Source organism: Erythrolamprus reginae, chromosome 1 (assembly GCF_031021105.1).
Source record: "Erythrolamprus reginae isolate rEryReg1 chromosome 1, rEryReg1.hap1, whole genome shotgun sequence".
Classification (NCBI taxonomy): Eukaryota; Metazoa; Chordata; class Lepidosauria; order Squamata; family Dipsadidae; genus Erythrolamprus; species Erythrolamprus reginae.
Genome location: NC_091950.1, coordinates 148,803,245 through 148,829,898, shown reverse-complemented (window position 1 = coordinate 148,829,898; position 26,654 = coordinate 148,803,245). Strand labels below are relative to the sequence as shown.

General features: G+C 47.4%; 1 protein-coding gene across 1 annotated transcript in view; it reads left to right on the top strand.

Moving 5' to 3' along the window:
• The window catches only part of LOC139167826 (motor neuron and pancreas homeobox 1-like), a 37,232-nt gene extending 16,131 nt beyond the window's left edge, over positions 1-21,101 (top strand). Inside the window, exons 2-3 of the mRNA XM_070752862.1 lie at positions 17,528-17,688; positions 20,790-21,101. Of these exons, the coding sequence (XP_070608963.1) occupies positions 17,528-17,688; positions 20,790-21,101 (473 nt within the window). The remainder of the gene's footprint in view (positions 1-17,527; positions 17,689-20,789) is intronic.
• Positions 21,102-26,654: the final 5,553 nt, after the last annotated feature.

Below are 26,654 nucleotides of genomic sequence, written 5' to 3'. Positions count from 1 at the left end.
AGGGAGAGGGAGTTAGAGAGGAGGAAGAGGCAGAGGGAGAGAGGGAGGGAGAGAGAGGGAGGGAGGGAGGGAGAGAGAAAAAGAGAGGAGGGGGTGGAGAAGCAGAGGGAGAGGCAGAGGGAGGGAAAGAAAAAAGAAAGAAAGAAAGAAAGAAAGAAAGACGGGTGGGAGGTATGAAAACCTACCCATTCAAAATATATGCAAAGTATTTAGAGTGGGTAGGTTTTCTGTTTTACTTCTTTAACTGATTATGTGGTATCATCAGTCAATAAAATTTGACCCTTTTTATGTGAAAGTGACAGGATAGTATTTATAGAAATAAAAACTGAGCTAAAAGATCCAGATGACCGCTCTATGAAAAAGAGAGAGAGGTTCTGATGCATGAAGGAGACACAATCTGACGTTTTTTCAGGCCCAATGAAGTATTCAAACTTAGGATATATAATGTTATTTTAAACCCCTGAAATCATGCTGCCAGGAAGAAAATGTACTTATATACATACCAGTGTTGCCTTTGAATGCCATCTTTCCTCTAGAGAGCTTTGCCTTATTTGCCAGAAAGCAAGATATACTGTAAATCATAACAGAAATAAAAATAAATTATTATGAGGCTGCCTTTATTTGATTACCATACCATATCAACACTATAAGATCATTAGCTGAGAGATAAGCTGTTCAAGGCTGGATAAAGTTCAGCCTTCCAACTCTCAGGCTGAAGAAAAATACGAGCGAAGCAGCAAACAGCAGTTGAACAAAATATCGCCGGCTGACTTACCGGCCCCACGGCGCTTTTGCGGAAGGGCCGGGCAGACTCGGACCCTTCCTATGGCGGCCGCGTGGCTGGGCATGACGTTGGGTCCGGGCGGGGCCTGCTGGCCCTATTTAAGGGCAGCAGGCCTGGAAGCAGGCCTTTTCGCCCCGGACCCAGCCGAAGAGCAGACACTCGGCTGAGTGCTGCTCCAACGCCATTTTGGGTTGCCCTCGTGTCGCGGCCGCCATTTTGTGGCCGCCCGAGGGAGCGAAAAAGTTTTCTTTGTCTCTTCACCGAATCTGCTGATCGAGGCTCCAATCCTCAGGACTCGTGGAGCTTCCTTCCAGAGGATCCCCCTCGGGCCCGAGGGGGACTGGTAACCTCCTCCCGGCCGGGAGGAGGGCGCGGTGGGGCGGTTTGGTTTCTGGGGTCCCCGGTCTTGGGCTGGTTGGAGGCCGGATTTCAGGCCTTTCAGGCCTACCCGTGGAGGGAGGCTTTCTCTGTGGCGCCTAAGGGAAGGGGCCTAGGGGTTGTCAAGGGCTTCTCCCCTTCCAGTAATTGGCTAGGTAGGGCCCAGTGGTGGGGGACCTTTGCTTGCCACTCAGTCGGTGGGGAGTTCAATCCTAGGCAGTAGTTTAGGTTGCTCCCTGCATACTAGAATTAAGAAGTTGGATGGCTCCGAAAAAGATGCCTGCCACTGCCCCTACGGCTCCGCCGGCTGCGCGGCCCGGGAGGGCCCTTAGGCCTTCTGCCCGGGCTCGGGCCAGTAGGGAGGGGCCTACGGGGGTGGTCCCCGAGCAAGGGGGGGTGGTTTCGTTGCCTCCTGCCCCTCAACCTGTTCTTTCTCCTGCCATGTCTTGGGCCAGGGTGTTGGAGAGGCTCGACGAGCTCGAGCAGTGGAGAAGCGGCGCGGGCTCCGGAGGGTCCCTTGATCAAGTTCCTGCGGCGTTGGGGAGAGATCCTGCGGCGGCCCAGGCTGGGCAGATGGCTCCGGTTGGACGACAGGCCCCGGCAGGGCCGATGGCGGCTTTCCCGGGCCCGGCAACAATGGGCCACCCGTGGATGTCATCAACCCCATACGGGGCAGGTGAGGCTGCACCACACACTACACCGCTGTCCTTTCTTCCTTCCCCCACCCCGGGTTTTCCCCCGGCGGGGGTTGGGAGCGGGTCTAGTTTTTTGGGGTCCTCCACGGGCACCTGCGGGCAGGTCTGGGCACAGCCGGTTCCTCCTTCGGGGCCGCCGGCGGCCGGCCCTGCTCCGCTGCCCGGGCCAGGTCCTACGGGGATACCTGCGGTGCCCGGGGCAGGGGGGTGGGTTCCTCCGGCCCCTGCTGTCATGCCCCCGCTCCCCGTCTTGCCCTACCCCCACGGTGCGGGAGGTTTTGGTGTGGCGGCCAACTCGGTATGGGACCCGTTGGCTTGCATTAAAGCGGGGGCTATCCCGTGCGGGTTGCCGTCCACCCCTTTAGGATGCCACCTTCACCCTTCGGTGAAGGAGGCTATATGGCGGGGAGAATACGTGGATCTTTTTTCGCTTTTGAACCGAGAGGTTCCTAAGCAGGAGAAAGAGATTGTCCCGGGGGAGAAAACGAAGAAAACCAAAGTAACGAAATGCTTCAGCTCCTGGCTGTATGCCTTTCTTACTTATGGGTCTGTGGTGATTCAAAGGCAGCCGGCTATGGCCTCTGCCATGTTTAAGTATATAGATTTGATTGCCAGGGCCCACTTCGAATATAAGGGCACCATATGGCGCCATTATGATAAGGGCTTTCGTATGAGGATGGCGGTAGAGCCTAACTTGCCATGGGATATGGTGGTTCCGGACCTTTGGTTCCGGGCCACGCATATGTCTGGAAAGGAAGGGTGTGAGCGTACTGATAGTGGGCACTTCATGGAGGAGGAGCCTGGCGCGGCTTCACCGGCCAAGGCGACTCCTGGTGTGGCTGGCAAGGGGGCCTCGCCCGCTTGTCATGAGTTTGCTGCAAAAGGGGCGTGTTTTCATCCCTTTTGTAAGTACAAGCATGCCTGCGGGAATTGTGGGGGGTCCCATGCAGCTTCAGTCTGTCCCCGCCCCAAGAAAGGGGCGGAGAAGAAGGGTGGGGGTCCAGGAAAACCTCCCCCACCAGCTGGGGGAAAAGGGGCCCAGCCCAATTAATGTGTCTGTGCTCGAGGGTTGGTTGGTCGACTACCACCCTCGCCCGAGAGCCGAGCTGCTCTTGAGGGGCTTCTCAGAGGGATTTAGGATCCCTTATGTGGGTGTTAGGAAGGCTTTCATGTCGGACAACCTCAGGTCGGTTGTCGGACATGAGGACATTGTGCGGGCTAAGATTCGAAAGGAGGTTGCTGAGGGCAGGGTCCTCGGGCCTTTCCCGGAGCCGCCCTTTTCGAATCTTAGAGTGTCCCCCCTGGGGGTGGTCCCCAAAAAGGCGAGTGGTGAATTTCGGTTGATTCACCATTTGTCTTTTCCAAAAGGGGAGTCAGTGAATGACTTCATTCCTGACGAGCTTTGTTCAGTCCGGTACGCATCCTTTGATGCGGCCGTGGCCATGGTTAGGGAGTATGGGGTGGGAGCCCTTATGGGTAAATGCGACATTAAGTCGGCATTCCGGCTCCTCCCCATTCACCCAGGCGACTTCGAGCTTCTGGGCTTCCATTTCGAAGGTGGGTCTTATGTGGACAGGGCATTGCCTATGGGCTGTTCTGTTTCCTGCTCCCTTTTTGAGAGCTTTAGTACCTTCCTGGAATGGGTGCTCAGGAGGCGTAGTGGCCTGGGTTCGGTCGTTCATTACCTTGATGATTTCTTGATGGCCGGGCCTGCGCAATTGGAGCAATGCTTTGCTTTGATGCGGGACTTCGAAGCCCTTTGTGCTCAATTGGGGGTGCCTTTAGCCCCCGAGAAGACCGAAGGCCCTGCCACCAGGATTACCTTCCTCGGTATTGAATTGGATTCAGAGGAGCAATCTTCCAGATTGCCCCTGGACAAGTTGATAAAAATTAGGACCAAGCTTGAGGCGGTCTTGGGCTGCAGGAAGGTTACTCTTCGGCAGCTCCAGGAGTTGGCCGGGATCCTTAATTTCGCCTGTCGGGTAGTGGTGCCTGGTAGGGCTTTTTCTCGCCGGTTGTATGATGCGATGAAGGGGCTACGTTTGCCCCACCATCGTACCCGCTTATGCGCTGGGGTCAGGGCTGACCTCTGCGTGTGGCGGGAGTTTTTGGACCATTTTAACGGGTTGTCTTTTTGGCGGCAGGAGCTTCTTTTGGAAGCGGAGCTGCAGCTGTGTTCTGACGCCGCAGGGACTTGCGGTTTCGGGGTAGTGTTAGGTGACCAGTGGTGCTGGTCGGCATGGCCTCCGGAATGGAGTGCCTGTTCCTTGGTTAAGGACTTGACCTTTTTGGAGCTTTTCCCCTTGGTAGTGGCCTTAGAGCTCTGGGGAGAGCAGTTTAGGGACAAGACTGTGCATTTTTGGTGTGACAATCTAGCGGTTGTCCATGTTGTGAATGCCCTGTCCTCCAGGAGCGACAGGGTAATGCGGCTTGTCCGCCATTTTGTGCACAGGTCCTTGTCTCTGAACGCCTTGTTTTTGGCTAGGCACGTCCCGGGGCTAGATAACGGGGTGGCTGATGCCTTGTCCCGTGGTCAGTTGTCCAGGTTTCGGACCCTGGCCCCGTGGGCCCGAGAGTCGCCAGAGGTGTTTCCAGCCCACCTGTGGAGCCTGGGCGGGCTCCCGAGAGCTGGAGGGACGAGGCCTCCAGGGCGATCGCCTTATCTGTAGCTCCTGGCACCCTGCGAGCTTACCAGCGTGCAGGTAAGGAGTTTGGGGATTTCAGGCAGGGTAGGGGTTACCCCCATAGCTGGCCTGTCCCGGTTGAGCACCTAGCTGAATTCTGTGTCCTGCTGAAGGGGCGTGGCCTTTCAGTCAGGACTATCAGGTCTAGGTTAGCCGGCCTCGCCTTTCTGTCCAAGGCGGGGGGGTTTAGTGATTTTTCAGGTGATTTTCGCATCCGGAGGATGCTGGAAGGCTGGGTGCGGGAGCGACAGGGGTTCCCTTCTGACACTCGTCAGGCCCTGACGGTTCAGCAGCTGTCTTTGATTAATCAAACATTTGACAGTCTGTGTGCCTCTCTGTATGAGGCCCGTCTTTTTAGGGCAGCGACTTGTGTTATGTTTTTTGGGGCCCTCAGGGTCAGCGAGGCAATGGCCTCCTCGCAGTCTGACTTGTCGCTCCGCGCTTTCCAGCTTGCTGATCTTACCTTTAGACAGGGGGGTGTCTCCCTTTTGGTGAGACACTCCAAGACAGATCAGTTACACAGAGGGGTTAGACTTGAACTTAGCGCAGCCACCGATCAGTCTGTTTGTCCGGTGGCTGCTTTGCAGCGTTTTTGTGACTTGCGGGGGTCAGGGCGTGGGTACCTTTTTGTACACCAGGATGGCACCCCCCTGACCCGGTATCAATTCTGGGCGATAGTGTCTAAGGCAATGTCTCAGATAGGCATGGATCCCGCCGGCTACGGAACGCATTCGTTCCGTATCGGCGCCGCCACTAGCGCGGCACTTTCTGGTCTCCCGGCCCAACGGATTCAGGAGATCGGCCGCTGGCGGTCAGCGGCATATTTGGGTTATGTTAGGCCCGCTGAGGATTCTGGGCAGGGTTTAGGCTAGGTAACCTCTCTGTGTGTGTCCTCTTCCAGGTTCCCAGTCCAGGCAGAAACCGACGGCGCTGCTGTGTGGCCACAGCATGGTCTTCTGGGCCGGCCGCTCAGCAGCCAGAAGCGCCATCGGGACCCAGCTGTCGTTGGGACGGTGGGTCAATGTTGTTTGGATGGGCCGGAGGGGTATGCGGTGGGAGGGGCTCCTACTGACGTTGCTGGGTACTCAGCATCTCAGGGTGGTACCCGGCGCTGCTGGGCGGGCGGCTACCCAGGGTCGCGCCCAGATGGGACTGGGTGGTCGGCAACCCATAGCCGCACCCAGATGGCTGGTCTTGCACCTCGGTGGCAATGACCTGTGCCTGCTTGGCGGTCTACCGTTGATCGTCCAGGCGCGCGAAGACCTGCGGTGGCTTCGCACGGTATGGCCCACCACGCAAGTGGTGTGGTCAGAGATCCTCCCAAGGATCGTTTGGAGGGACGCCATTTCCCTTAGGGCCATACACCGGGTCAGGCGTAGGGTGAATAAGGCCGTGGGAAAAACAGTCAAAGAATTAGGTGGGGTTGTAGTGGCCCATCCCCTCATCACCGTAGATCGGCCGTGGCTTTACCGGGCCGATGGCGTTCACCTGTCAGAACAGGGGAACGCCATTTTCTTACAGGACCTGCAGCGGTCTCTGCGTGAGCTGGCGCAGATAGAGGGGGGAGTCGGGGGGCCAAGATAGAGATCTGACCCCCGCTCCGTGGCAGGTTAGGGGCGGAAATCTGGGTGGTGGTTCAGCAACTGCGCGTTCTCCCTTGGGCATCTTTGGGGATGATTGACAGGTTCTCTCCAAGCCTATGGTGGGTGCTACCTGCGCACTTGGGGGGAACCTGTCTTTGGGTCCCGCTATTGAAGTCCCAGGGTAGGGGTGAGCCGGCGGGACCCCCCTCATGCGAGTGCATGGCAGGGTCTCAGGTGAGGGAGAGGTCCCTCACCTGGACCAGCATTGACTACGCCCTTACTTGCCCAGGAATGTTGACCTTTTACGTCATTTCCGCCCCGGAAGTGTTTGTTTGACCCTGCAGGTCCACTGTTTCCGGGTCATAGTTGAATATGTTGATTTATGCAAATTTATGCTAATTCATGCTAATTTAATTAATAAATTATGCAAATTTATTATAATAAAAATGACCCAAGTTTAAATCCAGCTCTGGTGTCCGAGTCGTTACTCCGTCTCTTCTGCAATATCGCCGGCTGACTTACCGGCCCCACGGCGCTTTTGCGGAAGGGCCGGGCAGACTCGGACCCTTCCTATGGCGGCCGCCATCTTGTTTTTGGCCGAAATCTCGCAAGGCGAGATTTCGGCCGGGAAGGCTTCGCCCACGTGGCTGGGCATGACGTTGGGTCCGGGCGGGGCCTGCTGGCCCTATTTAAGGGCAGCAGGCCTGGAAGCAGGCCTTTTCGCCCCGGACCCAGCCGAAGAGCAGACACCCACCCGCCCTTCCCTATTTTGCAGTGTGCCTGGTGGGTCGCCTTCGGGGGCCGAATGGGAATTTTTTGCAGCCTCGCCCATTAGGCCGGGCTGTTTTTTCGCCCATTCCACACTGGGGAGATGGATGTGCGGTTAGGGGGTGCTTGCATTTAATTAGGTTAATTGGCTTACCTCTGGTCATTGGGTAGGCAGGTTAGGGGCGGAAATCTGGGTGGTGGTTCAGCAACTGCGCGTTCTCCCTTGGGCATCTTTGGGGATGATTGACAGGTTCTCTCCAAGCCCATGGTGGGTGCTACCTGCGCACTTGGGGGGAACCTGTCTTTGGGTCCCGCTATTGAAGTCCCAGGGTAGGGGTGAGCCGGCGGGACCCCCCTCATGCGAGTGCATGGCAGGGTCTCAGGTGAGGGAGAGGTCCCTCACCTGGACCAGCATTGACTACGCCCTTAGTTGCCCAGGAATGTTGACCTTTTACGTCATTTCCGCCCCGGAAGTGTTTGTTTGACCCTGCAGGTCCACTGTTTCCGGGTCATAGTTGAATATGTTGATTTATGCAAATTTATGCTAATTCATGCTAATTTAATTACTAAATTATGCAAATTTATTATAATAAAAATGACCCAAGTTTAAATCCAGCTCTGGTGTCCGAGTCGTTACTCCGTCTCTTCTGCAAATGAAAGACATCCCAAAGGGAATTAGCTTTGTTGCAATTGGTTTTGTTGCAGAAATCTTGTTGCTTGTAGCCTTAAGATTTTTATTAATATTGATTGTTTCTTCATTGCTTATTTGTACCTTATTGACAACCATTAAGCCTTGTACCTCATTATTCTTGACAAATGTATATTTAACAGTTGCCAAAAAACACAACTGGTTGCAATGTTAATGCCCAATTGGCCTTTTATAACCAATGGTAGCATCCAAATGCTATTAGATATGGCGGCAGCATTACTTAAGTATGAAGTAACAGCATCAACAGCAATGCAGAAGCTTTTTATGTGTATAAATACCAACTGGAGATAGCAGTATATTGGGTTCAAAGTTGTGAGGGATATATCTGAAATATCCTTCTCTATCACTAGGAAGAAAGTGAAATATTGAGAAGTCAACTTCTTATATTGTGTGACCTCCTAGAGCAGGGCTGACAAACTTGTGACCCATGGGCTGGATGCAATAATGGGCTGCTGTCCCCACAGTGTTATGCACAATTTTTTTATTGTCCTTCCTTCTCTAGTATCTTAGTATGATCCTTAATTACTTTTAAAATAGGAAATAATTAAATAGTATGTTTTTACCCATAAACAATTTAATCATTTTAATCATTATCTGTTCTGCTGGGCTCTCTGATAGGAGTCTCCCGAAAATTCAAGGATACAAATTTCAGACACACACAGGTTTGAAAATTCAAAACAATGTTTTTTATCACAAAAATCAAAATAAACTAAGCACTCTTTTTGTATTGCAAAGAGCACTCTTCCCAAAACAACCAGGTAGCCTATACAATTTCCCTTAAGCAGTCATTAAGTACTTAGCCAGCAGCTGTGGAGAAACTTCACACCCCTTCTTCTTCCAACAAAGGGAGACACACACACACACACGCACACGCACACACACACACTGCTCTGCTTTGGTTTCAAAGGTGTGAAAAAGCAACAAAGTACAGCACACAAGATTCCTGATGAAACTGCAACAGATATTCTTCCACAATGGCCAAACCCACATGCTGCTATTTATAGCAGCAGCCCTAATTACTGGAGCCCCACCCAAACACAGGTGGCCTCCCTTATTTCCTGTAATAAGTTCTTACTTGGTCTCTTCTGCACTTGCATGGGTCCAAAATGTCATCATCTGAAGCTATAGAAGATAAGGAAGATTGACTGCCTTGGCTGTGTGCCAAGCCCTCCTCTGCTGAGTCACTCCCACCTTCTCCTTCGTCCGAGGAAACTAAACTCTGATCTGATTCTGTCGGCAATAACACAGGCCTGTGACATGTTGGATTTTCCCCTGCATCCACCTCCCCATTCCCTGGGGCAGGAGCTGGGCCAGAGCCAACCACAACATTATCTAGTACTGATAATATAGCAATTTAAAATTTTGAGCTACTTGCCTAATCTGTTATCATACTGAACCTTGTGGGTTCAGTACAAAACCTTAAAATGTTACTGGGCTCTTCAACAAATAATGCTGTCTATCATTTGTCCTTTTTGTGGCTATTCAACTGAAAAAGAGTCCAAACACCTATTTGAAAACTTATCTTGGTCAGTAAGCCACTCTCACCCAGTCACATGATATTTAAGCCACCCTCCCGGTCACATGATTGTCAAGCCACTCCCACATGGTCACATGGCTGGCAAGCCACTCCTACCCAGTCACATAACCATCAAGTCACACCCACAAAATAAGCCATGCCCTTAGTTTGGTAGTAAATTTTTTTGCAGCCATTCACTGGCTTGATGTGTCACGCACTGGCCACACTCGTGTCCAGTTTAGTGCAGGGCAAAAAAAAATCATGATATGTCACATGATGCTGCCGTGACAATGCGAATTTCACACCCATGTCCTAAAGCAACTAAATATATTTTGATTTACAGTAATCATACACTCTACAACAGGGGTCTCCAACCGCCGGTCTGCGGACCGGCACCGGGCCGCTGGGGGTTTTCAGCCGGTCCGCGGCGCCAGGGCCCCCTCGGCCTTTCCGCGCTGCCCACCGCCCGCCCGATTTGCCCCCTCTGCTCCTCTGCCACCTCCTGCCTTTCACCGCAGCTCCTCCCGCACCCGGAACGCACGCCCTGCCCGCCTCACATTTGCCGAGAGGACTTTCGCCCCGGGCTCTCAGCAAGGGGGCTGCATGAGAGGCGGGGCCGGCGGAAGGTGATATTCAATGTCGGGGGCGCACGGGCGGTCTTGCGCGCGCTCCCTATCTCCCTGCTAGCCCACTCGGAATACTGTATTCAAAATAAGAAAAGCCTTCGCCGGCAAAGGCTTTTCTTATTTTGAATACGTATTCCGAGTGGGCTAGCAGGGAGATAGGGAGCGCGCGCAAGACCGCCCGTGCGCCCCCGACATTGAATATCACCTTCCGCCGGCCCCGCCTCTCATGCAAACCCCCTTGCTGAGAGCCCGGGGCGAAAGTCCTCTCGGCAAATGTGAGGCGGGCAGGGCGTGCGCGCGTCACCGCTGAGAAGAACGGAGAGAGAACGAGAGTGAGTGAAAGCAACAGACAGCAAGATAGAGAGAAAGTGAGAAAGAGAGAGTGAGAGAAAGGGGGGGAGAGAAAGAGATAGCAAGAGAGAGAGAACAAGAGAGAGAAAGAGCATGAGAAACAAAACAAGAGAGAAAGAGAGAGAGAGAGAAAGCAAAAGAGACAGAAAGAAAACAAGAGAGAGAAAGTGAGAAGAAGAGAGAGAAAGAGGGGGAGAGAGAGAGAAAGAGAGAGGGGGGAGAGAGAGAAAGAGAGGGAGAAAGAGAGGGAAAGGGGGGAGAGATAGCAAGAGAGGGAGAGAGAAAGAGAGAGGGAAAGGGGGAGAGAGGGGGGAGAGAAAGAGGAGATAAAGGAAGAGGAGAGAGAGAAAGGAAGAGAAAGAAAGAAAGAGGGATAGAAAGAGAGAGAGAGTGAGAGATGCTCAGTGAGCCTTTCTTTGAAGTTGCCTTTCTTTCTTTCTTTCTTTCTTTCTTTCTTTCTTTCTTTCTTGCTCTTTTTCTTTCTCTCTTTTACCTTTTGAAGTAGACCCAGAGACAGGGTTTTGAGCAATCGGTACTTTTATTCAGCTCAGAGAACAAGTGACAGCTCAGCAAGGTAAAGTGACAATTCAGCGAGTACCGACTGATTCTGCCTGGAGAAACCGCTCCTTTTATATATTTGCGGTTCCCGCCAAAGCTAGAGCCGGCCGCGTCTGAGCCAATCAGGAGCGACTTCCTGCTTGGGCTCAGACAGCGCTGAAAGAGGAACAAACTATTTACAGAGTTACAAGGTAGCCATTACAGGATACAACACCCCTCCCCTCATAGTTGGACACATCCATCAAGAAAGCCATGTGACAAAGTCGTCCAATCGGTGGGGCCTCTGAGGAGCTCGCGCTGACCTGCGCAGTTCAATTTCTCCTTCGCCACTGACTGTGGAGGATGGCTCGCCGCTGTTCTCCCGGTGCGGCGGACTTGGCCTGGCGGGCCCAACGAAGGCTTCGGAGGACGAGGATGGTTCGGCGTCGCTGGATGGTTCCCCCTGGCCCGATAAGTCTCTTTGCGTGTCTCTTATTTCGGGCAATGTACTAAAGTCTGTTGAAGGGGGAGAGTCCATGTCAGCGGTTTGTGGCAATTGATTTTCTGTTCGCTTCCGAATGTGGTCTATGTGTCGTTTCCACAAACGACCATCCTCTAGTTTAACAACATAGGTCTTAGGTGCATTTTGCTTAACAATAATTCCCTTCATCCAGTTTACATTTCCATCAAAACTTTTTACATATACATTTTGTCCCAAATACATTTCTCTTTCAGGTTTTGTACACATTTGGTTATTATTAACACAGAACCTTGGGTTTAACCTGTCTAGTGGTGACCTCAACTTCCTTCCCATCAATAACTCTGCAGGGCTTACATGTGTGTGCGAGTTACGGGTAATGTGTTGGGTGAGTAAGAATTGGTCCAAGTTCTGTTGCACATCCCCAGGGCCTGACCTGCGCAATGCCTCCTTTGCCACCCGTACGTAACGTTCTGCCAATCCGTTAGCCCAGGGCGAATAAGGCGAGATGAGGGCATGCCTGACCCCTAGGCCATCTAGGAACAATTCGAATTGCCTGGCTGTTAGCTGTGGCCCATTGTCAGACACTAAGAGATCTGGGCACCCATGGGATGCAAACAGTCTGCTCAATACCTTGATAGTGGCACTTGTGGTTATGTTGTTCATTGCTATTATTTCCAATCATTTGGAGAAGGCATCAACCACTATTAAAAAATACTGAGACCCCACTGGGCCAGCAAAATCAATGTGGATTCTAGACCAAGGACCAGCAGGCTGTTCCCACTCAGCCGGAGTTGTTTTGGGGGGACTGGGCCGTGACTCTTGGCACGGATCACACTTTGAAACCCAACTTTCAATATCAGCATCCAGCCCTGGCCACCATAAATGCCCCCTTGCCAGGCTCTTCATCCTGACAATCCCAGGATGACCCACATGTAACATTTTGAGTACCTTTCCCCTTAGGCTTTTGGGGATGATCACTCTATCCCCCCACAGCAAACAACCTTTTACATACGATAACTCAAGTCTCTTGTTTTTAAAATCACACAATTCAGGTTTCACAACATCATTTTGCCATCCCTTTAGAACACAGTTCACCACTTGTTTAAGGATTTGATCTTGCTGCGTGTGTGCAGCTACCTCTTTTGCTGTGGTTAGTGGGTTTTCCTCGAGTTCTATCATTAACACATCTGTGGAAGGAACAGGGTCTTCCACTAAGTCTGTTATGGGGCATCTGCTGAGACCGTCTGCATGATTGATTTCCTTCCCCCCCTTGTGGGTGAGCTCATACTGATACCCTGAGAGGAAAAGAGCCCATCTTATTAGTCTTGGAGACATAAAAGGTGGAGTGGGCTTGTTGGGGGCTAGCAGGCCTAGTAGGGGTTTGTGGTCAGTGACTAGCTCAAAGCTTCTTCCAAATATGTAATTGTGAAACTTCTTTACCCCTGCCACTAATGCTAGAGCCTCCTTGTCTAACTGGCTATAATTCCTTTCTGTGCTGGTCATGGTTCTTGAAAAAAATGCTATTGGGGCCTCTGTCTTATTAGGTAGAACATGAGCTAGGACTCCTCCTATGCCGTACGGCGAAGCGTCGCACGTGAGCCTAATGGGTAGTGAAGCACTATATTGGACTACTACACTTTTAGAAGTTAATAAATTTTTTATTTGAGAAAAAGCTTCACGTTCAGTTTTCCCCCATGTCCAGCGGGCTTCCTTCTGGAGTAAACGATGGAGAGGCTCTGCTACTGTTGCCTTCTGCTTTAAAAAAACGGAATAAAAATTAAGGAGGCCCAAAAATGCCTGCAACTCATTCTTATCTCGTGGCTCTGGGGCTTCTCTAATTGCTCTCAGCTTCTCTGTTGTGGGGTGGATACCTTCCTTATCTATTTTATATCCTAGGAATTCTATACTGTTGGTTCCCCAGACACATTTATCAGGCTTGATTCTTAAACCTTTGTCCTGTAACCTCTTAAGTACTTCCCTTATTCTTTTGTTTACTTGTTCCTGGTTTTCCCCTGCAATTAAGATGTCATCAAAGTATGGAATGGCCCCATTTACCCCTGACAATAGGCGTTCCATAATGCTCTGGAATATTCCTGGGGCTATGCTTACCCCAAACTGTAACCTCGTGCATTTGAAAGCCCCCCTGTGCGTTACAATTGTTTGAGCGTTTGCTGTTTGTTCATCGACCGGAAGTTGCTGGTAAGCTTGCGCCAGGTCGATCTTTGCGAACCTTTTCCCCTCCCCCAGGGAGTGTAGCAGTTGTTGCACAACCGGGATGGGGTAGGGGTGGTGTTGGAGTGCCTTGTTTAGGGTCGATTTGTAATCAGCGCAAACTCTTAAAGAGCCATCTGGCTTCAGAGGGGTAACTATGGGAGTTTCCCATGGCCCCTGCTCCACAGGGACCAAAATACCTTGGCTAATGAGTTTGTCCAGCTGTATGTCTAGTTTGGGGAGGAGCGGCAGGGGGACCCTGCGAGGTTTTAGTCTGATCGGTGGGACCTTGGGGTCAATAGAGAAAGATATAGGGGGCCCCTTATACAATCCCAGTGTGGGGCTGAACACTTCAGGGAACTCTTTCACAAAGTTAGGCATATCATAACAGTTTACATTACATACACCCGAAATCTCGATCCCCAGTGGTTCCATCCATGCTAAACCCAGAAGAGAGTGCTTGGCCCCTGTTACAATAAGCATGGGAAGGGTACATTTAACATTCTTGAATGCGATAGGTACATTTGCTGTTCCCAAGACCGAGATTACTCCCCCCTGAAAGTCTCTAATCACCAAAGAGGTTTGATTTAGGTCAGCCTTAGATACATTAGGCATATACAGTTTAAATTTTTCCCAGGGCATGATGGTATATCTAGAGCCCGTATCCAGCTCCATTGAGCAAGGTTGGTTATTGAGTAACAGTGATATAACAATTTTAGCCCCTTTTTTGGTTGCCGTGTTATTCACGGAAAATTGAGAGTTACCTCTATAGTAGTCGCGGTTAGCGGTTGAGTAGTTCCTTTGACCCGCGTTGCGGAATGGTCTCCTTTCTCGCGCTTGGGGGGTCTGGTTTTGAGGTCGCTGGTATTGCGGTGTGGCAAATGTTTCCTCTGGCGCTGTTGCTCTGCATGCGATGGCGATGTGGCCTCTCCGGTTGCAACGGCGGCATGTAGCGTCTCGGAAGGGGCATCGATGGCGCTGGTGATTTCCCCGGCAGCCCGCGCAGGGGGCTGGGTGAGTAGCTCTCAGGTGTCTCGGCTGGTCTTGCACCAGGAGGCAGTTGTCTCCGCTGGGAATTTGTTGGCTGCTGTCTGTTTCCACGGCGCTGGGAGACGCGGAGTCGATTTTTGCAATGAGTTCTCGCCTTCCGTGCTCTTTCAATTCTCTCGCCGCTGCGTCGGCTGCTTCTGCGGTTTGCGCCAGTTTAATCACGGTTTGTAGGCTCGGCTCTTCTTCGATGAGGAGTTTATTTCTCACCGAGCTGCTTTTCATGCCGAAAACCAAGGCGTCGGTGAGGCGAGCTTCCGGGTCTTTAAACTTGCATTGAGCAAGTACCGTTCGAAGCCGCGTTGTAAACTGGCTGATCGACTCGGTTTCCCTCTGAGCCATCATGTGAAATTGATGCCGAAAAACCATGGCTGGTTTGGTCGGCTTGAATGGCTCGCCAGTTTTTGTTGTAGGACGTCCCACGCTGTGGCTCTTGCTTGTTCCGGTTCGGTGAGAGTTTGGGCAAGTCTACGGATTTCTGCGCCGCAGTAGTTAAGGAAAATAGCCCGTCTGCGATCGGCTTCAGCGTCCTGCATTCCCGCCGCCTCGAGGAAGATCTCGAAGGTGGCCATGTACTCGTCCCATGTCGATTTCTCGGGATCGAAGAGTTCCGGAGCCTGGCCGATCTGGATTTTGTCCATGTTGCACGCGAAGTTTCTTCCGTCCGTTCGTCGCCAGTGAAGTAGACCCAGAGACAGGGTTTTGAGCAATCGGTACTTTTATTCAGCTCAGAGAACAAGTGACAGCTCAGCAAGGTAAAGTGACAATTCAGCGAGTACCGACTGACTCTGCCTGGAGAAACCGCTCCTTTTATATATTTGCGGTTCCCGCCAAAGCTAGAGCCGGCCGCGTCTGAGCCAATCAGGAGCGACTTCCTGCTTGGGCTCAGACAGCGCTGAAAGAGGAACAAACTATTTACAGAGTTACAAGGTAGCCATTACAGGATACAACACCTTTCCTTCCTCTATTTCTTTTCTTTCTCCTTCCTACCTTCTTCCCTCCCTCCCTCCAGTCCTTCCTCTCTTACTCTCCCCTTTCATAAGTTTCCTTGCTTCCTTCCTCTGTTCCTGTCCCTTCCCTCTTTCCTTCTTTCTTCCTTCCTTCCTTCCTTTCCTCCCTTCCTTTCCTCCCTCCATTTCTTGCTTTCCTTTTCCTTCCTCCCTTCTTTCCTCCCTCATTCCCTTCTTTCACTCCTTCCTCTCTTACTCTCCCCTTTCACACCTTTCTTTGCTTCTTTGCACCCTTCTTCTGTTCCTGTACCTTCCCTCTTTCCTTCCTTCCTTCCCACCCTCCGTCCATTCATTCACCCATTCCTCTCTTGATCGCCCCTTTTACGGCGCCGCTGACAGCTAGCTCCCCCCCCCCACCGGGCCATGGAAAACTGGTCTAGTTGAAAGCCGGTCCCTGGTGCAAAAAAGGTTGGGGACCTCTGCTCTACAAGAAGAGTCCTTGGTGATTTTTGAGCTTGCTTGTTTCCTTGCAGATGTTTTAATACCCTAACGATGAGACATCATGAGTGCTAGCTTCTCCTTTATTGGTAATACATCAGTGGTGGGCTGCAACCGGTTTAACAACTTGTGATTGCACGTTGGTGTAACACGCTTACGTGCAGCATTCAAAATACAGCAATTGGAAGCTCAGCTGCTTACCTTTTAAAACAGAGATGTGGAAATTGGCTGTGCCAACAAAGAAAGAAATATAGAACAAGATAGGGCAGGGACAGGTGGATGGGGGAAAATGATCATCGGAACAATTGATTCACCTGAACTGGTCCAAACTGGCATCAGACTTCAACTGTAATACATTCTACATTAACATATATAAACAGTGTAAGTTTTAGATTGTTAAAGTGAATAAAGGATGGCATACAGGCCCTTGATGGTGTTGGGTATTAGTTACTATTCATATTATTAATATTAGCAGAGTTCAGCTGGCTTAATTTGCAGTGGATTCAGCATGGCAAGAAATCAACAGGTGGCTGAGAACCCCATTTGTTAGCAGTAAATGATCACTCCTTCGTAAAGATGAAAAGTACAATCTTTCCTCACAGTTCTGTTGATTCCATCAGTAACATTCATTGCAGAATGCAGGTAGTAAAACTTATATTCCAGTCCATATTAATAGTCTCTGGATGCTTCTGGATGTTTATGATATTAATGTGTGGTTGTGAATGAGTTGGCCGATTGATTTTAATATATATGGGATTTTAGTAGTAATTTTAATGAATAAGATTTGTTGTTGTGTTGTTTTTTGTATTCTGTGAGCCACCCCGAGTCTTCGGACAAGGGCGGCGTACAAATCTAATTAATAATAAGAATAATAAGAATAATTAGAATAATAATTAGAATAGAATAGAATTTTATTGGCCAAGTGTGATTGGACACACAAGGAATTTGTCTTGGTGCATATGCTCTCAGCGTACATAAAAGAAAAAGATACATTTGTCAAGAATCATGTGGTACAACACTTAATGATTGTCATAATAATAATAATAATAATAATAATAATAATCATCATCATCATCATAATACTCATAATCATAATAATACTCATAATACTACTACTACTACTACTACTACTAATAATAATAATAATAATAACAGCAGCAGCAGCAGGAACAGGAGCAACAACAGCAACAATAATAATAATAATAATGTGCAGAGATTGTTTTGGATTGTCCATCTTGCACATGTGCCCTCAGCCAAGGACAATGGAGCATAGGGATGTAGAAGGAGGTGTGAGGAGAAAGAAGGGTGAAGAGTCCGAAGGGAGGGGCCATCTGCTCTGCAATTCTCTATATAGGCCACAGAGCACTTGCTCTCTTTTGGTCATCAAAAGGTGACACACTGGTCAGTTAATTGCGACCTAACCATAGGATCTATTTAGAAGACAGTGCAAGCATGTGGTAGTGGTAGAAACCCAACAGATGGTGTTTAGTAATAAGTTTACCACAACATTAAAAAAAATGTGTAGGCTTCTGCATGTATTGATGTCTCCTGCAAACATCTGCATAGTAGAAACCTAGGCAATGATACGGAGTTTTGTTCCAGGTCAATAGTGGAGGAGGTTTAAAAGGCTGTGTCTGGGCACGTGCCACTTGGGTGCTCCCAGTCCTTTCGTTGTGGACCATACTCTGATTTTAGTGTTTTCTTTTCAGCTTCCCCACCAACCAACCTGATGGGAAAATGCCGTCGACCTCGAACAGCCTTTACCAGCCAACAGCTTCTGGAGCTGGAGAACCAGTTCAAGATCAACAAGTATCTTTCACGGCCCAAACGATTTGAAGTGGCCACATCGCTGATGCTAACCGAGACCCAGGTATCACTCAGGAAAGAGAAGTGTCTTGCTTGCATTGTCAGGGGAGTTTAGATTCAGGGACAAAATACAAGAAATATATTTCACCTTGTACCTTGTTTTTACCCAGCAATGGGCCACCATTGCTGGCGCTCCTGGAACGCGGCTGGCATGGGCACTTCCTCCCGGCATGCATGTGTGCTCCCAGCGTGAGATTCGATTTCCTGCACATGTGCAGAAGCCAAATCCTGCACAAGGACACTTGCACATGCAAGTTGTCACTGATTTTTGGCTTTTTTTTGCTTCTGCGCAGGAGCAAAAAAGACTGAAAATCAGAAAAAATAAGGAAAGTGACCTCTCCCACCCCACCCCCACCTCTGTTCCGAACTCCACCGCTCGTGTCCTGTCCGTTTGCCCTGCCACTCGCAGCAGCTTCACCGTTTGCGGCCCATCTGAGGGCTCCGTCACACGTGGACTGTCCGCCCCTTACCTTTTGAGGCCTCACTCCATGCCACTGCTTGCTCATGAGCCCTCCTGCAGATTCTGCCTCGCCCTCACCACACTGAGAAGATGGTATGCAGTGCAGGGAGCAAGCCAGGTGGCCCCGAGCTCGGCCCGCATGGCCTGCTCTCTGCTCTTCCATGCCACAGGCATTTCTCAGCGCAGTGATGGCACCCTGAGCAAGTCGTAGTCTTCAGGAGAACAGCGCTGCTCACAAAGGCCACAACTTCCTTGGGGCGCCATCACCATGTACACTGAGAGATGCCTGCGGTGCAGGAGAGCAGAGAGCAGGCTACGTGGCCGGAGCTCAGGCCTGCCGCTGTTGCTGCCACTCTAGGCGCTGCGGTGAGATTCGGCTGCCGTGCATGCGCAGCAACCGAAATCTTGCATGAATGTCCTCCCGGCGGTGAGATTTTGGCAAAAATTGCCAATTTCTTTGTTTGTGGACATGCACTGAAGCAAAAAAAAATAATGGTGATTTTCACCGGAATTGTGCCGGTTGAGCATGCACGGTCCAGCAGTAATGGATTTTCATGCACAACTCCATTTTCACTACTGGAACGGCATTCCCACCCATTCCGGGCAGGGCCCACTCCTGCTTGTACCTTTTATTTATATATATATATCTGCAACCTTTGCCTTGTAAGACAGAAGATTAACCTCTAGGCTACAGTATCCAATCCCTTCAGCTCTGTACCAGGGAAGGGTTACATATTTTTGTGTCAAATTTAAATATATATTTAAATAGTTTTTATTAAGCTTCTTTTTAAAAAAATACATATATCAAAAACAAAAAGACAATACAATACAAAAACACAAAAACAACAAAAATAACAACAAAAAATTCAGATTAATATGTAAACTTATACTTTAAGAGGAGGAAAAATAAATCATTCTCTATTACAATTATCAATAATCTATACAATAAAATTTATATAAAATATTTTTATTTTCTGGCTTGGATATTCGGTGTCCTTTTACTTGTCTTGGTTATTGTTATTTTATCTTGTACCTTAGCTTGTACTTTTTACAATGTATTATCTCCCTTGAGTCAAGAGCAACTCCAGGGGATTTCATGGAGACTTGCAGATGGCTTTTTGATAACAATATGAAAATGGCTTATCTTTTTTTTAGGCAGACTTTTTTTTTAAAAAAACCTTCCCATTCCATCTGCATCCTTGGCATTTTCTGATGATATCACTAATCAGATCTAATGATATGATCTGGGGAAAGAGCCAAAGTCTGCTAGTACTGCCATCTGCTGATAGTCATGGAAGGATTTTTTTTTTAAAGGAATAAGTTAGCTTGTGGAAACTATAATATCACTGAAAAATAAAGAAGCAAAATGAACTTTTGCCCCTTGAATTTTACAAGCAAGAATTGCCCTGTTAGTGCATATAAAGATATAGGTATTTCTATATCTAGAAATCACAGAATGAAAACGGTGACATGTAGTAAAATAAAATATGGCATGTACGTAATTACTAATATGCTTATATAATATATATAAGCAGATAAGCTATAAGCAGATAAGCTAATATATATAAGTAAATAAGCTATAAATAGATAAACTAGTCCTCTACATTTTAGAGCCAATGTCAAAATTGTTTCCAGAAAGTTGATATCTCATTCATTCAATTTCTTCAAAACAGAGACTTGTATCATGCAGAGATAAATGGAAAAGCATTTACTGTATTAAAACAATTCAGAAATGCAGATGGTCTACATCAGAGGTCTTCAAACTTGGCAACTTGAAGACTTGTGGACTTCAACTCCCATAGCTGGCTGGAGAATTCTGGGAGTTGAAGTCCACAAGTCTTCAAGTTGCCAAGTTTGGGGACCCCTGGTCTATGTTCTTTGATGAACCTACAAGACGGTCTTGCAGAGAGATTTCTATGGGCTGCAGAAGCTGACCCAAAGTAGGTGTTTTATAAGTAATGAATGTAAGTACTTTTTTGTCCATTGGTCCCTGCAGGGGAGTGGTTAATGGGAGGAATCCATCCTTGATGAAACAATATTGAGTTGTTGTTTTTTTAAAGTCATTGGCAGCTAAGGCATTGGACCAGATTACCTCCGGAACTGCCTGCTACCGCACGAATCCCAGCGACCGATAAGGTCCCACAGAGTTGGCCTTCTCCGGGTCCCGTCGACTAAACAATGTCGTTTGGCGGGGCCCAGGGGAAGAGCCTTCTCTGTGGCGGCCCCGGCCTTCTGGAACCAACTCCCCCCGGAGATTAGAACTGCCTCCACCCTCCCTGTCTTTTGTAAACTACTCAAGACTCACTTATGCTGCCAGGCATGGGGGAGTTAAGATATTCCTTCCCCCAAGGCCATTACAAGTTATGCATGGTATGTTTGTGTGTATGTCTGGTTTATAATAAGGGTTTTTAGTTGTTTTATTAATTGGATTATTACATGTTGTTTTTTATCATTGTTGTTAGCCGCCCCGAGTCTACGGAGAGCGGCATACAAATCCAATAAATAAATAAATAAATAAATATAAATAAATAAATAATTTACAGAGAAGGCCGTTTTCCACCCTTGATCTCTGCTTCCTCAAGGATAGTATAGAAGCTGGGAGAGTTCTCAAAGGTCACTGACTTTTTCCTGTTCATTTCATCGAGGTGAAAATCTGGTTCCAGAACCGCAGGATGAAGTGGAAGCGAAGTCGGAAGGCCAAGGAGCAGGTAACCCAGGCTGAGGTGGAGAAGCCGAGAGGGGCCAGCAAGGCCCCAGAGAAACTGCTACCTGGAGAGGCGCGAGAGGAAGAGGACGAAGATGAGAGCTGTGGTGACGAATGTAAGAACCACAGGGCCAGTGTGCCATTCCTGCACCGTGATGCCGACACCTTCAGCTTCAGCTCAGACCCCTCGGGCTCAGAAGAGGAAGAGGAAGTGGAGAGCGCCACCCACAGGGAGAGGAATGTGCTGCTATGAGCAGATGTGGTTGAGCCCCAGAAGAAAGACAGCGAGAGCTTCCAGGAACTGGCTCTAGACTCAGCCATCATCGACATTAGTCTGGTGCTCTTCTCCTGCTCATAAACTTTTAGAAAAGAAGGACTCTACCTGGGCTAGTGCCCTGGTAAAACTGTGCTGCTTAATTTATGTGTGTTTGGAATATATTTATCGTGTAATTGTTCTGTAACTGTATTGGGGGTTTGTGGTGGGTGGGAATAGAAGCAGTCTTTGCCTGGGTGTTCCCTTTGTCTGGCTATAAAGATGATGACTTCAATGGAACATTGAGCTGGGATTTGCTTTGATGATGATGATGATGATGATGATGATAATAATAATAATAATAATAATAATAATTTATTAGATTTGTATCCCGCCCCTTTTCGAAGACTCGGGGCGGCTCACAACATAACAATGGTACAATACATTACAAATCTAATATTAAAATTTAAAAAGTCAATTAAAAAACCATTAATATAAAATAATCAATATCATAAAACCACAACTACGCACTCGTACACACTCAACCCAATTAATCATACTACAGAGGTCAGAGAAACAATGAAAGGGGGAGGTAATCATCCCCATGCCTGGTGACAGAGGTGAGTCTTCAGCATTTTACGGAAGGGGAGGAGGGTGGGGGCTATTCGAATCTCTGGAGGGAGCTGATTCCAGAGGGCTGGGGTCACCACAGAGAAGGCTCTTCCCCTGGGCCCCGCCAACCGACATTATTTAGTCGACGGGACCCGGAGAAGGCCAACTCTGTGGGACCTAATCGGCCGCTGGGATTTGTGCGGCAGAAGGCGGTGTCATAGGTATTGTGGTCCAATGCCATGTAGGGCTTTATAGGTCATTACCAACACTTTGAATTGTGACCGGAAATTGATCGGCAGCCAGTGCAGGCCACGGAGCGTTGATGAAACATCACGATTTCAATGCACCATCCATACACGATTAATATTCATGGTTGAGATGGAACCAAGTTCTATTTCAATCTTAAGGGTTTCTAGTCTGAAATATCGGAACAGATCTTTACTATTTCAGCCCTTTTCGATTAAGGCTCAATTAAAGATTTGAAATAGTGTATTGACAGTCCTGGCTGAAAGAATGACAGAAACCTCTCCCTCTATTTGCTAGATTCTACTATAACTGCAGAAAAGATAAACAGAACAGGTGGAAAGCGAGATGACAGGGAGCTGATCTGAGAAGGAAGGAAGGAGTATATTAAGTACTCAAGTAGGGGCCCTCTACCATACAGTGCTCAGAAAAGATTCCAAAAAAGGGAATGAGGTCTGGGGCGACAAAAGCCATGGTAGGAATTCTGTCCACAGACATTTTTGATGTGAATTAGGGAATATAATTTATTTGATTGTTTTGCCAGCAAAAAAGATCTGCAAATCAAAATGATTTCCCCCTAGATAAAATCCAGCTTCACAGTCAAGGACTGTACTAGATAACTGAATATATATTTTCCTTTCATCATCGTATGGTTCCAAGGCATCAGAGTTCTTAATATAACTCCGAAAAGTGATTCTAGTGTCATCTTTATATATTTTTGAGTACATAATAGTAAGAGAAACTTCGCTTTCATGATAAATTTGAATTCTTTTTAGGTTAAGCCATAATTTTTAGTAACCACAATGTTCTGACCAGTTCTGGAGAACCAGTAACAGAAATTTTGAGTAGTTTGGAGAAATAAATACCACTTCTGATTGACCCTGCCCCCATTTATTCTCTGCCTCCCAAGTCTCAGCTGATTGGGAGGAAATGGGGATTTTGCAGTAACCTTTCCCTGAAGTGGGGAGGGAATGGAAATATTGGAGCATCCTTCCCCTGTCACGCTCACCAAGCCACGCCCCTCAAGCCACACCACGCCCACCAAGCCACGCCCACAGAACCGGTAATAGAATTTTTGAATCCCACCACTGGTTAGTTTCTATATAAAGATCTTGAGTCCATCTTCTTTTTAGATCCCCATGTTCTGGAGCATTCTTCAGAGTGCCCATCAATCATGCATCATGGTGAATCCATCAAGTTGACAACATCAACCACATAATAATAATAATTAATAATTTATTGGATTTGTATGCCGCCCCTCTCCATAGACTCGGGACGGCTAACAACAATGATAAAAACAGCATGTGACAATTCAATAATAAACAGCTAAAAACCCTTATTTATAAAAACCAAACATACACACAAACATACCATGCATAACTTGCATGGCCTAGGGGTAAGGAATATCTCAACTCCCCCATGCCTGGCGGTATAAATGAGTCTTGAGTAGTGTACGAAAGACAGGGAGGGTGGGGGCAATTCTAATCTCCGGGGGGAGTTGGTTCCAGAGGGCCGGGGCCGCCACAGAGAAGGCTCTTCCCCTGGGGCCCACCAAACAACATTGTTTAGTCGACAGGACCTAGAGAAGGCCAACTCTGTGAGACCTTATCGGTCGCTGGGATTTGTGCGGTAGCAGGCGGTTCCGGAGGTAATCCGGTCCAATGCCATGTAGGGCTTTAAAGGTCATGACCAACACTTTGAATTGTGACCGGAAACTGATCGGCAGCCAATGCAAGCCACGGAGTGTTGAAGAAACATGGGTGAATCTTGGAAACCCCAAGATAGCTCTCGCGGCTGTGTTCTGCACGATCTGAAAATTTTATTGCTGTACACCTGAGTCTGTCAGGAAAGGGGCGATTTCTAAATTTGATAGATAGAGATAGAGAAAGAGAGAAAGAGAGAAAGAAAGAAGGAAGGAAAGAAAGAAAGAAAGAAGGAAGGAAGGAAAGAAGGAAGGAAGGAAGGAAGGAAAGAAGGAAGGAAGGAAGGAAGGAAGGAAAGAAAGAAAGAAAGAAATAAGGAAGGAAGGAAAGAAGGAAGGAAGGAAGGAAAGAAAGAAGGAAAGAAAGAAAGAAAGAAAGAAAGAAAGAAAGAAAGAAAGAAAGAGGAAGGTTAGAAGTGAATACTGCATATCCTGAGAGTGAAGATCTTAGAATCCAAACTCAGCAGAGGCCAATTAATGCCTGGGCAATTAAATATACAGACATACAGTTGAAATAGTGGTGTGGACTCAAGCAGAACTAAAAGCTTTGGCTAGGAAGATTTAAAAAAAACCCAATGACAATGAATCATGCCTTTCATCCACACAGTGATGTCGACAGACTCTATTTACAAGGAAAATAGATGGATTGTGGAACGTAGCAAGAAAGTGAACTACTGTAAAGAGGGCATTGAAAGAATATCTGAAAGTCAAGTAAGCTAGTATACCATGAAGATTTACTGAGTACTGAAGAGACAAAACTGGACTACAAGAAACATATAAAGATTAGAAAAGAGATATGGAAAAGCAAAGTTTTACATGGACAGTACTGTACAGTACATTAAAAAATAGCAGGCAAAGCAGACAATAACAAAAAACAATTAAGAACAGGAAAACTGAAGAAAGGGACAAATGGGTTAATTCTAGCTACACAGGACCAAGTTTTTTTCCAACTATCCAATCTGGTCTATAGCAGAAGATTTTCCAAAGATATTATAAATATAATCCAATCCTATTTATCTTTTTCTATACGGGACAGTTGGGTGTTTTACAATCCGCTGTGAGAATGTCTTAAGAGCTTGTGTTAATTTGTCCCAAATATCATGCAACAGAAGCAACTATTTGGAAGGATCCTACTGAATTAGAATTTTTCACTTTGCAGGAAGTGAAGTTACCATCTTAATGCTAAAATAATTCATTTTATGAAATGTAAACACATGTCTTCAAAGCTCTATGGTTTCAAGATAAAGGAGCTCTAGTTAGAAGTATAAAAAGATGGGAAGAATATACAAAGTCGAGAAGGGATTTAAGGGAGAAGTCATAGCTCAGCTCAAAAGTGGCTTCCTAGAACATGAAGCATGTTGACTGATGATGATAATGGTAGTCCAGAATATCCAGAAAGCATCAGATTAAGGAAAGTTGATACAAGTTTCTGTTCCAATACTTTTAATACTATATGGACATCTTGTTGCCACAACAAATATGGAGATTAGAAAATGAAATGGGGGGACAACTGGTAAGTTGTATTTTACTTTAGGAAAGAGAAGTAGGAAAATAATCTTTGAGCTTTATAAGGATGGTGACTTAAAGAAGTATTTCAGAATGGTAACAGGTTTGTCCACTCTTCCAGATCAAAACACACTGAACATGTAGGCCAGAGTTTTTCAAACTGTGTTTCACAGAATTCTCCTCCCCTCCCCTCTCCTCCCTTCCCTTCTTTTCTCGCTCTCTTTGAAAATCCTGGCTCTGTGGAGCAATACTGACACACAGAGGGTGCAGACAATACCTGCAGCAAAGACTTTGTTGTCCCACTGCCTTGGATTTAATAGAACTGACTTGAATGATACCAAGAATTACATACAACAACTCTGCAATTTCCCCATGGCCTTTTTTATTTTCTCAATTATTGCGGCCTGATTTTGAGTAAGTTTAACAAAAAGAGAAGGAAAAGGTTTCTCATTGTCATTTTAAATTCAGTCTCTTTCAATCCATTGCTTTAGATATTTGAGGAAAAGCTCTCCACTGTTATTTGGTTTTTGTTAAGCTCTCCCTTCTCTGGGTTATATGAAAAATCTACACAAGTCTTAGTCAATTTGGTGCTTTCCCAATATGCAGCATATTTTTATTATCACTAGCCAGCATGGATTCCACTGTAAGGGGAATCCTTCTAGTGAGCAAATGGTAGATGCTTATCTTTCTATTGAAAGTATTTTTAAAAATATCAGTCTAATTAGCCTTGTGTGTGATTATCTCAACCCATTAAAGAATAACAAGTGGTTCAATATATTTTTGAACATAGTACAGGTAGACGTACTGTACATCCCCCTGGTAGATGAGGGACTAGAGGAGTAAGGGTTTTGCAAGGTGATGAGAGCCAGTTTGCTGCAGTGGCTAAGGTGTGGCCTACAGATCAGGAAGCTGTGAATTCTAATCCTCTCTTGGGCATGAAAATTGGCAGGTTGACTTCGAGCCAATCCCTTAGAGCTATGTTCTAAGGTTCATCTCCCAAGTTGTTGTTATGGGGAACAACAGGAGACAGATAGGAATAGTAGGATGCTCACCATCTTGAGTTAAAATTTCTCTCTCTCTCTCTCAATAAAAATCTAATGATAAGGAAAAGATTTTCAGTTGGGATCACTCCTGAAAATAATTCCAGCATTCCTCCTTCTCCCACTCCCACTATTTTCTATATAGCTCAGATTATTCCAGGTAAATACAAAGTCCTGGCTCTTCATCCCAGTAAGACATGGGTATTACTGCGAATAAAGGCAAAGACTGTATACGTGTCCCAGGATAATGTTGCAGGATTGAATCTTAGTCTGTCACTGGGACCAGAGGATTAGCCTTTGGAACTTTTGGACTCATGCTGTAACCCATTCTCAGGGAACTTCTCAATCTCCAGGATGGGTGGATATTAGTATTTCAAGTTTAGCAGAAATAAAATTATACTCTGGCATAAGTCCAAATAATTGCCTGTATTTATAAAATCTAGCTTCCTT